The sequence below is a fragment of the Phalacrocorax aristotelis genome, chromosome 6 (genome assembly GCF_949628215.1).
Source record: "Phalacrocorax aristotelis chromosome 6, bGulAri2.1, whole genome shotgun sequence".
NCBI classification, from domain to species: domain Eukaryota; kingdom Metazoa; phylum Chordata; class Aves; order Suliformes; family Phalacrocoracidae; genus Phalacrocorax; species Phalacrocorax aristotelis.
Window position 1 is genome coordinate 13,756,894 of NC_134281.1, and position 15,654 is coordinate 13,772,547.

At 40.1% G+C, this 15,654-nt stretch overlaps 1 protein-coding gene across 1 annotated transcript; it reads left to right on the forward strand.

The window, feature by feature from the left end:
- Window positions 1-241: 241 nt before the first annotated feature.
- SEC61A1 (SEC61 translocon subunit alpha 1) lies at window positions 242-12,808 on the forward strand. Its single transcript, XM_075096019.1, has 12 exons — window positions 242-471; window positions 1,946-2,013; window positions 2,687-2,752; window positions 2,851-2,929; window positions 3,854-3,985; window positions 4,787-4,896; window positions 5,106-5,259; window positions 6,223-6,383; window positions 7,054-7,251; window positions 7,668-7,859; window positions 9,417-9,493; window positions 10,439-12,808. The coding sequence occupies exons 1-12, from the start codon at window positions 465-467 to the stop codon at window positions 10,623-10,625; spliced, it is 1,431 nt and encodes a 476-aa protein (XP_074952120.1). The 5' UTR covers window positions 242-464; the 3' UTR covers window positions 10,626-12,808.
- Window positions 12,809-15,654: the final 2,846 nt, after the last annotated feature.

Sequence of the window (15,654 nt, forward strand, 5' to 3'; positions counted from 1 at the left end):
ATCTCTTAAACCAACGTTACAATTTCTGGTAAATAAAACATGCGTTCCTCAAAATAATCTACGACCTCAACACCTCGCCACAGCCCCTCTCGGAGGACGTGCGGGGTTCTACATCGCGTTAAGATGGCCGTCGAGGGACCCAAGACCACAACTCCCAGCAAGCCGCGCGCCATCTCGCCTTCTGATTGGTTGCATAGGCCCGCGGGAAGCCAATAAACATCAGAGGCTTTCCGCCTTTCTTGGAGGGTGTGGTTTGTACTGGTGGTGCATGACGGGAGTTGTAGGCACCTTGCGGTCCCGGCGGCGGTCGCTTGGGGACGGCTCGAGCGATGACGCCTGCGCGGCGGCGGCCGGCGAACGCGGCGCGTGGCAGGAAGCGGAAGGGGGCGGCCGGGATCGATCCCTGACGTGTCCATCGGAGGCCGCCGCTGCCGTTCGCTCTTCGCTCCCGTCCGGCGGCCGCCATGGGCAGTGAGTACCGGGGCGTCTCGGCTGGGGGGTTCCCGCGGGGTGTGTGACGGCCGAGGGGCCGCGGCTGGGCCACCGGCTCCCCCCCACAGGCACCTTGGGGTGGGCCCTCCTCACGGGCGGTGTGGCGGCCCGCTCCCGCCGCCGCCCGCCCCATGGCTGCTGGCGGCCAGGGCGGCGGGGAGCCGCTCTGAGGGGCCGCTCTGAGGAGCCCCTAGGCTGGGCCCGCGACCCTCGGGGCTGCACGCCGCCGGCGTTGCTCCTTCCGCGGCTGGTTCACCTTCCTCTCCTTTGGAGGCTCCGTCTGGATTTTTTTCTTTTTTTCCCTCTCGCTGTTAAAGGTCCCGTTTCCTGGTTATGGCAGATCTTACTCTGTGGTGCCCGGGCCGGCACTCCCGAACCCAGCCGTCCTAGGCTGGGGTGTTCCCGGTGCGGTGCGAGGCAGGGGGAGGTCGTTTGCCATAACGCCTTAAGCCAAAAAAATTAATTACACTGTCAGAATAAGCCATAGACAGTGATCTGCAGTCTAGAATTAATCCGAGTGAGGAGAGCCTGTTACCTAGAGGAAGGGCTGCTTGGAAAGCGTCTTAGTCTGTGTGGTTTTGTAGACATACTTTTCTACGTACTTTTCTACTCTACTATGTAGAGTAACTTTTCAGGTAATTAATAGTTTGAAGTTAAATAAGTAGCTTTTATGGGCTGGTCTTAAAGTGTTACAAAATTGACGCTAAAGTTGTTGCCTTCTGTAAAGAATTAGAAAGCCACCTGTAGTTTCAATTCTTCTACGTTGTTGTATGTCTTTTAGTTCAAATCAGTCCAAAATACGCGTGCAGTCTTAAATTTGTCATAAGTTTAGCATTAACTGTTCAAAATCAGATCTCTCTGCTCATAGGAGAACTTGTGACTTTGCAGATCTCTTCTTTTGTATGCTTTTTTGTTAAGACTGAGACAACTTTCACTCTTCTGATCTAAGGATGTGGCCTTTTGACTAGGTGATCATTGCGTGAGGTGTTCTGTAAAGTAACTTGAATTGTTGCTTATGTGGGAATTCTTAAGCTGTATGGCCCAAAAGTAACCCCTGAGTTAAAACTACCTTGGGTATTGCATTTCTCAAATATCAGGATAGGGGAGAATCTATTATTAAATAAATGTTCAAGTGTATCGATAAAATCATACAAAACAATTATAGGGGTTTTTTGTGGTGTCAGCCTACTTGGTAAAAGGAGAAAACTCCTGACTTTTTTTCCCCTTATTTCCAGTCCATATTGTACTTATAGAGAGGTTCAGCTAGTAAGATATACTTAGAACAGATAAGAATTTGATTCAATTAAAAAAAAAAAAAAAAAAAACAAACCTTTGACCTTAACTGGAACTTTTAACATATAAACTATGTGTCCAAATTAAATTTTACTTGAGCTTTTCCCAGTGTTCTTTGCATCTGTGTGTTCACTTTATCTTTTAACTAATTTCCGTACAGTAAAATTTCTTGAAGTAATCAAGCCCTTCTGTGTTATCTTGCCTGAAATCCAAAAACCAGAACGGAAGGTAAGTTAATAAAATACTCTTCATAGGTCTGTATTTGTGTAGTATTGAATGTTTACAGCTTAGTTTGCATTTATAGGATTTGGGGTTTTTTTCCCGTTGGGAGAATGGCAGGTTTTAGGCTCACCTGCTTTTAGTGGAGTGCTTGTCTAGTACATCCTGTACCCTAGATGTAGTTGTACAAGAACGTATTTGCTGGTGCAGGTATGGTTATGCCACAGCAGTGAGTCGTGAGAAGTTGAAAGAAGTAAATACTGGAGTGTAAGCTAGAGTAGTTTAAAACAGCAGCTTGAAAAATCTTTGCTTCTCAAGTTCTAATCTAAGGTTACTTGCTAAGATAAGCTTCTCTATTTTTCTTTTTTAACACTAGAAGCTTTTTCTTGTGAAAATGTAAGATTCATTTCTGTGCAAGTACTGGAATTACCTTCCATTGGTGTAAGCTTATTTATCTGGATTCAGATTTCAGTAAAGCTTTATCACTTTCTTCGGCCTTATACAGTATGAAAAGTATGAAGAGTGAGTTATTGTCTTTAGGATGTCCTGTGCTTTGTCTCTTTGCAAGAAGATCAAGTGTGCTTTAGCTACTGTAAAAGTTTTCCTGATTGACTAGATCTTACTATCTTGACAACAATATCATCTTTTGTTGTTTTTGTGGTTTGTGTTTTTCCCCCTTTAGATTCAGTTTAAAGAAAAGGTACTATGGACAGCTATCACACTCTTCATCTTTTTAGTATGCTGCCAGGTATGTTTCTTTCCCTTGTTTTTAAGAGCTGAAATTTTTAAAGGATGTTATGAAGTCTCTAATTTAACCCTTTTTTTCTCTGTTGGTTGGAAATGCAGATTCCCTTGTTTGGTATCATGTCATCAGACTCAGCAGATCCTTTCTACTGGATGAGAGTGATTTTGGCATCAAATAGAGGTATGGCTTTTCAGGAGAGAATGTTTTTAGCTTGGATCAAAACATTTTTGGACTTGTTCATACATTGCATCTATTTTAATGAAGATAAAAACTGCAGTAGAGGAGGAAAAGTGATTTTTATATATTATGTAAAATCATAAACCAGTGTGGCATTGGGAAAGCCACAACTTTGTGGGCAAAATGAGCTTATGGTTGGCTGTGTGCGATCTATTATAGGTGCAAAAACTATAAGCAGCATTTTGGAGGGAAAAGGGTTAGGCAAGAGACAGTTCCTAATTACCTGCATCACTGCTGTTGTAATCTTCTGTATATATTTCAAGCTTTTTGATTCATGTTTCAAACCATATTATACGTGTGTTGTGGTTTTCTCGGTGATATCTTTGTCTCACAGAAGATTAAAATTCATGATAGCTTGTATAAATTTCAGTTTCTTGTTGAGGCTTTATAATGCAGCTATGAATTAAGAATGGTGACAGTTTCCTGAATTCACTTTGTCCATATATATCATTTGGACTATCTATCAGTTTGTCTCATAATGAGATGTGCATATATGCAGGCATGCAACTTGGTGCACTCCTGAAAAAAGTTTGGGTTTTCCTGCTTATAATTACAAATAATAAAGTGACTGATTGTTAAAGGCAGAAAACAAATTCCTACATTGTTTTATGCAGAGTAAATCTGTTCCTGACAGCAAAGATCTTTTTCAGCAAATGTAGTTTTTGAGGTATTGAGAAGTTCTGCACTACTTACCAGTCTTTTAAAGAGCTTCTGTTATCATTGAAACCTTTTGCATTTATGGGATTCTGGAGTGTTATATCTTCTCCATCATGATGCAAGGGGTGGAAAAAACAAACTTTGCCCTCCAAAGGTGCCTGGTATGGCACACCCCATTATTTTCTTTCATTTTCTTCCTGTGCCTGGCAGGTACGTTGATGGAGCTGGGTATTTCACCTATTGTCACTTCTGGGCTCATCATGCAGCTCTTGGCTGGTGCCAAGATAATTGAAGTTGGTGACACACCGAAGGACAGAGCTCTCTTCAATGGAGCACAGAAATGTAAGTAACAGTTTATATGAAAGGCTGATGTTTTAGAGTATCTAACCCTAACAATAGGAAGTGTAAACTTACCATGTGATGAATATTGGAATCAGATATCTGAGTTTCTGTCATGCTGTGTGTTCGTGTTGTGCTACAGGTGTCTGTACTTCATTAGTCTTTTTCTGACTGCTCTCTGGCTTGTTAGAAGTTAAGCTTCAGATAGGTTTGTAAAGGAAAAGTATCGGCAATTGGCATTGCTGCTGTAACCTCATCAAATAAACTAAGCAATATGTAGACTGTGGGGACCCAACCTTTGAACTGTGCTGGTCAGTGTTAACCTAAAAAAGCTGATTAAGATGTTTGTTGTAGTTGTTTTCATCTTGCAGTTTCAAGCATGGTTCTTTCTCAGCAATAAGACATCTCTGTGCTCACTTGATAAATGGCTTTTAGAAAAATTTGACTATTCTTTAGCTATTTTGTGCTATACCACACTACTTACTGATGTTTTTACTGGAAAAAAAGAATCATAAATTGCTATGGTAACATCTTAATGCCCTCAGAGTTTTCAATATCTAAAGCAATCTTTGGTAATCAAAACCATTGCTTCTAAGTGTATTTGTTTCTGAAATGTCTGTGTGTGTTTGTATTTTCAGTGCCAGATTTCAGACAACAAACTTAACTTGCACTTGAATTTAAACATCCCATTACTTATGTATTCTTCCCCAACTCTCTCTACAAAAGAGTGATTTATATTTCTCTGATTGCCTACTGACGTAAATCTCCAGAACAAATACATACTTTTTTTTTTGTATTCTACAGTGTTTGGAATGATCATTACTATTGGACAGTCTATTGTCTATGTAATGACTGGAATGTATGGAGACCCATCTGAGATGGGGGCTGGTATCTGCTTGCTTATCACGATTCAGGTAATTTGTAGTCCTCTCTACTTATTCCCCCTCTGAAAGAATCAAAAAATCAGCCTTATGGACTGCCTGCCCCACATGCAAAGAAAAAAAATCAAAGTGTGCCTGCTTCCTCATGTATATAGATTTTCCTTATGTTTTAGTAAAAGTCAATTTTTCAACAGAAATTAAAAAGGGATGGGACTGATGCTGTACTTTTTTTTTTACTGTAGCTTTTTGTTGCTGGATTGATAGTTCTGCTGTTGGACGAGCTCCTACAGAAAGGATATGGTCTTGGTTCCGGCATCTCTCTCTTCATTGCTACCAATATCTGTGAGACTATTGTGTGGAAGGCATTCAGCCCCACCACAGTGAATACAGGGAGAGGTAATATGGCATAGTTCCTTTTCTTTACTTGCATTAGGATGAATTATTCATCAGATGAAACATAAAAAACCAAGTAGCTTCCCCCCCATGTTAGTTTAAAATTACAGTTCTTTAGATTCTTATATAGAATAGTACAGTCGTCATTTAAAATATAAAAATGTCAGTGGCAGAAAAGTCTGAATTTTGTACAAAAAGGCAAAATCTTTTTATTTTTTCAGTATGTGAAGTTCAGTGGCAAATGCTGTTACTAGCATCTTAGCTATGCAGTTGCCACGTGGTGAATTTGCTAATAGAGCAAGTGCTCCTGTGCAAGGTGCAAGTACATTTCTGTTTCATTTTGTAGTATCTTGCAAGATATTTCCTCAACTTGAATTTCTTAGAGTGTCTCCATTAGAACTCGATAATGGTCAACTGCTGTTATATTATGGCTGCTGCCCAACTTACTGACAAATATCATCTGTTTGTTTCTGCTCCTTGAATGTCTGTCTTTTTGCTCCAAAGACCTTATTCTTCAAACCTGACAGGAGGTGGCCTTGTTTGGTTTTGTATAGTAGAAAACATAAGTGAGGTTATCACGTTTGCTGTAATACAAACAATAACTAGTGTCTCACCATGGATGAGAATAGAAAGCATCCTGCCTCCCTCATTTAATTTAATTTTATTAAATTGGGAAAGAACTTGCTGAACATCAATGTTTCTAGAGGCCAATAAAGTTATCCCATTCAATTATGGGTTGTGATTTAGTTTTTACAGTACTACAGGGAGATTTTTTTAAAAAATCTTCGAAATAACATAGCTGATAGAAGGGTGACAGTAGTAAAAATCTGAGAGCACGCTCAAGATGAAAAAGGCTTGGAGAAGTCCCATTCTGAATCTTGTAATTCAGAAGTATGCCTAATGAGACAAAACACTGAAGTTTGGAAGTAATTACAGCACACCTAACTTGGTTTTTTCCTTTCCAAGGCATGGAATTTGAGGGAGCCATCATTGCTCTGTTCCATCTTCTGGCTACTCGTACAGACAAAGTCAGAGCTCTTCGTGAGGCCTTTTACCGTCAGAATCTCCCCAACCTTATGAATCTGATTGCTACCGTCTTTGTCTTTGCTATTGTAATATATTTCCAGGTCAGTTGGAATAAAGAGGACTGTAAAACTGTTTGTATGTAAGTAGATCTTTAATCTCCTTCCACAGGAAACTATATTTTCACTTTCTAGTCCCTTCAGAAGACTTTTGTACCTGCAACATGTGGATGTTCAGTTAACATGAGCTTCTCTTAATCAGTTTCCACACTTACTGTAGCCACACAAAAGGCTTGAGAGCTACTTTGGTCTCTGAAAAAAAAAAAAACACAAAAAAAACCCCAAACAAAAAAAACCAGATGAATGTGTACATGTAATATTGCCTAACCCAAATGCTGTTGCTTTTTGCTGGAGAATACTTCGAGGTCTTTAAGCCTGTATGTCTCTCACTGTTTGTTGCAGCCAACTGAAGCATATGGAAAGTTTTAATGTTTCTTTTCCTAGACACTATGTTCAGTCTTCTTGAAACTTCAGGTTGCTTCTGATGTAAGTAGGTGTGAAAAACGTAGACATGTGTGAGTGTAGGCAACCCTGCAGGCCCTTTGCAAAAATGTTCCTGGGGATAGGCCTCTGTGTAGAGTACATGTACTTGCACGAAATGATTGGAGGGTTTTTTTTTTCTGTTGCTGTTAAGGCCTTGTACTTGCAATTTATGACCTGTGGTATGGGTTTGTGTCCAAATATAATGGGGGACTTTCTTCTGAAAACTTTTCAGGGCTTCAGAGTGGATCTTCCTATCAAATCTGCTCGCTACCGTGGCCAGTACAACACCTACCCTATCAAGCTGTTCTATACTTCCAACATTCCCATTATTCTTCAGTCTGCCCTGGTATCAAACTTGTACGTCATCTCCCAGATGCTTTCTGCTCGATTCAGTGGCAACTTACTGGTTAGCCTGCTGGGCACTTGGTCTGTGAGTATTCCTTCTTAAAGCTGTATGCAAGATGAGGGCACCATTAAAATGAATGGCTGAAGAGATGGTCTCTAACATTAAGGCACACACTTCTACAGGCAGTCAGGTACACTGAAACTCCTAAATTAGTAATTTGTTTAAATTAATGGTGGAGTATGAGACCTACTGTGATGTGTTGATGCTAAATGTCTCCATTTACCTTTTACCTTGGGCTGTTCTTTGCTGCCCTAGGTATTTTTCTGTTACTTATTTTATGCCATTTCCACTTCAGAAATGGCTTGTGATAGTAAATTTGAACCTCTGTGATGCTGTAGTAGTAATGATAAACAGTGACATGGAGGCGATATAAACACAGGATTAGCTTAACGGCTAAGAAATAGTGAGAAGGTTGGTGACTGCTTGCTTCCTTCTTCTAGGACACATCATCTGGAGGCCCTGCTCGTGCTTATCCAGTTGGTGGACTTTGTTATTATCTGTCACCTCCAGAGTCCTTTTCTTCAGTGTTAGAAGACCCTGTACATGCAGTTGTATATATTGTATTTATGTTGGGCTCCTGTGCTTTCTTCTCCAAGACATGGATTGAAGTCTCTGGCTCCTCTGCCAAAGATGTAAGTTGAAGATGATAAATTATGTGACGTTACATGATGAAAACAGATTGGCTGTTTTCAGAATAAGAGAGACTTTCTTCAGAAATAGCTATTTATTTGGTAATGTTTATTATTTGTATAAACAGTGACTATGTCTTTTTTGTAAGTGGGGAGGAGGAGGACAGAATGGGAGTAGCTTTTTCCCTGTTTTCTTATTTTTCAAAAACATCAACAACTCAAGTATTTGCTTTCATTGGCATTAGGAAACTTTGAACATTTGCTATGTAACGTCTGATCAGTGTGGGGGCAGGCAAGGTAACAAGACAGGCAGAAACTCTTACAGAGCCAAATGACAGATGCACCTTGTGCAGGACAGTTGCCACTTAAGAGCTTGCAGGTAAAGCATGAACACCCATGCCTGGCATAGAGAGTTCTGAACTTCATTTTGGGGAAGATTAACTAGAGGTTGTTACTTTTTTAACTTGAGAGCGCTCAAAACAGAGAATGTAGTGCAGTGCATTAATGTACTTGAGCCTGGCTTCTCAGAATTTCCATTTGCTACAGGGTATTTGATATTCAGCAACTATATCGTTCCGATATTGGAAAACAAGATGGAAAATAGTTGTCATTGTAGTATGTTTGTATTGTGTGGTTTCGGGTAGGAAATCAAGTTTGGGAGCCATATGGAATGGTTTAATCAGTTCTTTAACAAATATGTAATAGTTACACAGTTACTGTAACAGCATGAGCACACTCTTGTTTTGGACTTGCATCTAGCTGCTTGTTGTCAGGCATGCAGGGAGGCACTCACAGCCACGTATAGCTAGATTTGTATTTCAGCATAAACCAACATACAGCTTTTAACACTTTAATATACTTTCCTGATACTGAATAAAATTAAGTTCATGTAAACGAGGTCAGAAGTAGGAATTGATAAATCATTATTTAAATGTTCAGTATATAGTAGAAAAACTGGTAGCTTAATTATCTGAAAGTGTGTTTTCTCAGTACATTAGATTCAGTGACAAGCACTTTTAGAAGTTCCCCTCTGTTGTTAGTAAAGTGTTTGGAGGGCTCTACTGTAACCCTATGCAATTGTAGAAATCCGATATAGGAATAATGTTCAATAAGGGATTCTTTCAGAGTTCTATAGTTTCTAATATATCCCCACAAATAAAGCGTTAGCTCAACTGAATGTGGAAAACTGAAATGGGCCGGATGCTTGATAGGGTGGTTTTGCCTTCTAAGCCCCAACCAGGAGAAGGGTAGGTGGAAAAACAGGAACTGAATTATGTGTATGAGAGCCTGCCAACTTCCAGATTTTCCTTTTTTCAATAGAACTAGAATTATCCAAAAAGCTTCACATGATTGACAGTGTGGAAAAGTGCCTGTGACTGCAATCTATCTGAAGTTAAAATATTGGATGTTTTAAACTCAGATTAATAATATAAAAAACAAAACCTCAAACCCACCACCATTCACTTGAAACATCTTGCTTCTGTTTTCCTGTAGTACTAAGTTCTGTGGCGTTGGCAAATGATGCTAAACTTACTTCTTCCATTCCTTCATTCAATACAGGTTGCCAAACAATTGAAAGAACAACAAATGGTAATGCGAGGCCACAGAGAAACTTCAATGGTACATGAACTAAACAGGTGAGCTACACAGTTCACAGGCTATTTATGCAAAGTGTTATGGGGAAACACATGGCAAATTTTGCTTTGACTTCCATTTTCTAGGTCCTAGAACACAGATTCTTTCAGTTTGTGTTCCATGTCTGAGAGATAGAATATTGTCTCGTTAGTGGAAGACTTGTACAGTACAGCATATTCTTGCCTGACAGAGAATGTGCCTTAAATACTGAAGCTTCTGTTTTCCTGTTACATATTTTTTTACTTTTATACTTTTTATAGGATAGCTAATAATGAGCATTTGAGTCTACTTTACTACTTCAAACTGATGCACAAACATTTTCTTACTGTAATTTTTAATGTGTTATGTCTTGAGTACTGTTTTCATGCAGACCTTGCTTCTAAAACAAGTAGTTACTTCAATTTACTAGGTGCAGAGGCGTTGGTCTCTCTAGGTCTTCTAATTACAGGGTAGGACCTATGTACCCTTCACATTACAGAAATGTTATCGTAATTTTAGATTTCCATTATCTGCAAATGACTTGAAGAGCTAGTAGCCATAAGCTTATTCTTTGTGCTTAATTGCATGGTAGACTAATACCCTCTCTTCTTAGCATAGCATATTTTTTTCCCTCCAGTCAGGTTGAGCTTTTTGTTTCCTTACCTAGCATAGCTGGCACTATTGCACATTCCTTACCTTGGATTGTAGACCTATGAGAGAAGAGAGCATTCTGCCACTGACTTTTTTCCATTCATGTCATTTTATTCTTGTTTTCTTAACCACATGGTTGGATTATCTCTGTAATATTCTTTCTGTTCTCGATTGGATTGGTTTTCTAGGAGAATAAAAAACTGCCTCTGATTTAGATAGTTTCCATAGATCCCATATACCACTAACCCTAGTAAATTTGTTAATATCTTGGGCAAACTCTAATGGCACCTCTTCCATTCTCATTTTGTGATTTACAGGTACATCCCTACAGCTGCTGCATTTGGTGGTCTCTGTATTGGTGCCCTCTCTGTGTTGGCAGACTTCCTTGGGGCAATTGGGTCTGGAACTGGAATTTTGCTTGCTGTCACTATCATTTATCAGTACTTTGAAATTTTTGTAAAGGAACAGAGTGAAGTTGGCAGTATGGGAGCTCTTCTTTTCTAAACCTAGCTTCTCATGGACCCAGGAAAGAGGGGAGGAACATTCTCAAAATATAGCCAGTCAGGTGAAAAGAAGTTATGTAAACTTGATAATGTCATTCTACAGGAACACATATTTTAATAATGTTTCCAAAGCGCATTCCCTTATGTTCAAACTTTTCTAGCATACTGTTTGCATTTTATAAATTGATGAGGAAAAATGTGCAAAAAAAATTTTTTAAGAATATTGTTTTTTAACTATATGTTAGGAGAATCAGCTTTCTGAATTGGATTTAGTTCAATGACTCTTGAAATTATTTTGAGCCCCTTTCAAATTTAGTATTCCTGAAGCCTTTACAGGTTTTAATAAATGCTTGTTAAGTGAATGTTTGGAAGGGATTTTTTTCCATTTAACTTGTTTTTGTAGCTGCTTTGCAGTAGTGGTGAGAAAAATCTCTCCCTCTAATGCTCAAGTTCCATAATTATGGTTGTAAGCACAAACAGTGTTTAATGTGTTCAGTTTTGTGTTTCTTTTTTCAGTATGGCAGATTTGGAAGGCAGTTGTTTCTTTTTACTAAATGATATCTCTAATTCCAAACGTTTTGTCTTGTGATTACTATGCTAGACTTTGTCAGATGTTGAATATTGGCTTGAGAGCTGTCAAGTTTCTGTGCAAGATATGAATGCATTGTTTCCAACCACCCCTCCTTCATAGGCAGAAAACTCAGGTCAATCTAGATTCTGCCAGTCTGTGCCTAAGAGTTGCAACTTTGAAACTTGGTCATACTGGCAGCTTTGTGAAACCTTCTAATTAGTTTTCAATGCCATTAGTGGTAGTACTTCTAGTTCTGATGCCCACTGAAAGAAACGGATGTTATGGCTGCTTAGACACAAATCTGCTTGTGCTTTTTTGCTAAAGCTAAGTTTCTGTCATTGATAATAAATGCTGGTCTTGTAGCAATCAGGATGTTATCTGACTTCTCATATCTAGTGAATTTTGAGTTTCATTACCACAAAGGAGTGTGAAAAGAGTATGTGTCACTTGGCTGTTTCAATAGATCTAGATATGGGACCCATGTCAGATAACTCTTGTAAGTTGCTTATGCAGAAGGCTTTTCCGCCCTATAACCTCACTGACTTGAATGGTGTGTAGAAAAGTACTTTTTCAGAAAGTATTGGGACTCCTCCTTTTTTTTGAAGATAGCACCTTCAAATTGGAGAAGTTACAGTAAAAGGCTTTAATCACCAGGATAATGCATGATTTTCCATTTCAATTTAGATTGTCAGTACTAATCAGGTGCCTCGGACCAAATGCAAATATTTTCATATGAGTCTTGTAAATACACTTTTCCTCAATCAGTATTGGACAATGTGGAAACCAGAATGAGGAGTTATAATGTTGGAATGTTTCTCTACACTGCGTCAGCATGCCTTTTGTGCATTTTTGATTGTTGGGCTGACAGTATATGAATTACTGTTTCTGCTTGGAGTGATGGGACTCTGTTATGTACCCAAGGAGCACAGATGACACCCAGAAGCCCCTGTTAATGCACTGAGCTCAAATACCAAATGCGTGGGAAATCTGCAAAGTTGGAAGGAGATACACCTCTTAATAAAAGCGAAACTCCTGGGGTGAGGATCATAATTGGAAAAGGAGCGAAAGTATTGGGATAAAGTATCCATGAAATGCTCACTACCAACCACCGCTATTACTTCACACTACGTTCAGTGATTTTTTTTTTTTTGTCTTTCATAAAGTACTGGTGTGCCACAGCACAATTTGGATGTGAAATGAGGGACAGTTAAAAAATGACTTTAAAAGGAGAGGGAAGGAACGTGGTGTGGTAGTCCTGCTCTGGGGATTTTTTTGTTGTTGGTTTTGCAGGAAGCCCAGTAAAAATTTTGTTTTGAAATCAAAAGGACTCCACTTTTGGGCACGCAGCTCTGGCTGGGCTGGAGCTGTACTTGTATTTTCAGTCATATCATCTTTTTGGACTGGTTGCAGTTTAGACCATTAGCTCATCAGCGTCTAAGCAGCACTTGTTCTATGCATCTGTATTTTTGTTGTCTAGTGGTGAAATCTTTGTCTGTTATCAAGCAGCTATGTCCTCAAAGCAGGACCTGCTGATCATACAGTGATGTTCACAGAAAGAAATAATGCCTAAACAGTCTGCTTTATAATGAAATAAAGTACGTCTTTGGAGCTAATGCTTGGCTTCTGGTGCGTTGAATACTGTTACATTTCTAACGCTTGCAGAATAATTACCTGCCTACGAGACTGTGAAAGTGATCCCTCTCAAAACAGCTGTTTAGTGTCAGCGTAAAATACAAATTGTAATTGCTTCAAGGTCTTCTCTCAACAATAGGTTGCTAAATAAACACAACCTTAACCATTCTTCTGGACTTTTCTGTTCCAGAAGAGCAGCAACTGAAAAGGTGCTGCACAAGTAAATAGTGGGAAAGCGAAGCAACAACTTACCCATTTGACGAAAACTCTATTTCCATATGAAATACAAGTGCCAGTCTTTTTTGTAGCGTGATAGTAACAACATTCTCAGAGGGCAAAGCAATATTGAGTTTTTAAGAGTAACTTGGGAGTAAGGAAAAATTCTATCTTCCTCTTGAACAGAAACATACTAGTACTTTAAAGCAAATTTACTTAAAGTACTGGTACTGGATGCAAGGAGTTCAGCCAAGATTTGGGTCGTGTATGAAGCTGTTTTAAGCAACAGCTTGATTTCTCCCTTGCTGTTTTTATTTCTCCACAGGAAACTTTGCAGTGATAACTGTACTGTAGTTGCTGTAGGAATATCATGTCATCACACATACAATCACAGAAGTAATTGAAATCACTGTAGATGTGATGAGTTATCAGCAAGACAGCCAGGTCAAATACCAACACCGAGGCAACGTCTGAGGTCCTCTTTCTGCTGGTATATTTTAAGGGCAGAATTCTTCACGTAGCCTTCTCTGCCCTGTACATCTCCTATGGGAGCTTGTGCCGTAGCACTTCAGCGCTGCGGGTCCGATTTTGTCCCTGTTGCCATTATTCAGGAAGCCTTAAAAATCATTTGGTTTATTCTAGTTCACTTATTCCTATCTCTATATAAGTTTGAGATGGCAAACAAAGGGACCTTTTTTCCTAGTTCATCAAACATTTTGTTTGTTCTTGGGGGTTTTTTTGTTTTTATTTTTAAAAAAATTCCTTTTGGCTGCAACTATAAAGGTTGTTGCTTTTCTCTGTGAAATGTTTCATGGCTGCGCTGCCTTGATTTCTTCTAGGGATAGCCCTGTCCCTGTGCTCTAGACAGACTGATTTGTGAAATAGATTTCCTGGCCAGTTTTTGGTAAAGGAGGAAGCCGAGCGGCCTCATAACTGCTTTTCCTAATTGTTCTCTCTTCCAGCAAGGAATAATAAGCTTTAGGAGGCCTTCAATTTTATCATGGCTTTGGGGAGTTTCACACAGGTTTTTGGAAGCTGTTGTGTGCTTACCGATGTGGCATGACACAGCTGGCAGGTCCTCAATCAGCCCTTGCTGCCTGGAATGCTAAAGCTGCTTCCTGATGTGTTGCCGCGTGCTGAATGAGCGTCCGAGTCTTTCCCACAGCGAGTGCACGTCTTTCCAAGTACATGATGGCTGCAGGGTGTTATCAACAGTAAAGAAGAGTGCTTTCAGAAAAAGTGTGCAGGCGAGGGAGACCAGTGACATTTCTGAAACTGTTTTCCTTGGTACGTGGCTTGGACAGCCTGCCATCTCCCTTTCTCTTGCTGCTCCCGCTGCCAGCTTTCTGACACGAAATCCCAGCCTTCCCCGGCTTCCTGCCTAAAAAGGTCACTGTTTGAACTGCGGCCAGCGGCACTGTGGGCACCCGCCTGGCTGCGCAGGGAGATGTGCAGGTGTGCAGACAATGCCCGCTTGTTTTGGGGGGCCTGGGTCTGTGAAACATGGGGCCCTCCGGCTTCACCAAGCCCCCCCCCGAAGGATGGACGCTGGCACGCCGAAGGAGAGCATTTGCCCGCCTGGTGGCAATGTTACACTGCGATTCAAGGCACCAGGTTCAAGGCAATTTGGATCAGTGAAACGTGTATTAAATCTGTTCCAATGTGTGTTCTTTCTTTTCCTTTGCTGCTACGCTGATGGGTGTCATCCAGTGTAACAAGTTGGGAACAGAGTTCGCCAATATTTGTTTGTACTTCCTAGAATCAGGGCCAGGATTGAGGTTGTTTTAAGTGGAAATGCTTGAAATTATCATCTTCTCTCTTTAGAAAGTTTATAATACTTTATAATATTTTTCAAGCACACTAGGTGCCAAGGGGCAGTTGCTGTTCCAGCCACTTAGTCTGCTGATATTGCTATGCAATTTAAGCCCAGACTGAGACGGTCTGTGGGATTGGAAAGAAGACAAAAAAGTATTTAAAAACAAAATCAATATTCTAAGATGGGGACCTAATTAGTCAGCTAGACTTTAAGCTGCTGGTTCTTAATATGCTACTGGATGGATCTGCTAAAATTGAAACTCTTCTGTGGGCCAGGTTCTAGCAGTCCTCTGGCTATTGCTAATGTGACAGTAGCCAAGCTGGCAGCGCTTGGCAGAAAGGAAATACCCTGGCGATTGGCACCTCCTTTGGCAGTGCTATCAGAGGGGCTGGAGACTGAATGAGCGCAGACATGATATAGTTTGTCATCGCAGAGTGGGCTGTCAAGGTCAGAGATGGGGTGCCTGCTCTGAGACATTTCAAGAAGACTGGGCCAGTCAATTTTCCAGCAATATGAATACCTGAGAGCTTGAAATAGAGGGAACAAATAAAATAGAAGAACAGTTCGGATATAAATTTTTAGAAAGTTGGTTTTTTATTGCTTTGGAGAAAATCAGGACACATGGCACATATGAAATCCGAGATTTTCTTTATGGATTAAGGCTAAAGTAGATGGCTCCAAAAACGGCATGAGCACTGTTGGGGCAATATTAGCTATCTGAAATTTCAGATGGCTATTATCGACTTTAATCTTCAGTGTGTCTTTAGGCATTTGAAGTTCTTACAGCTCTGATGT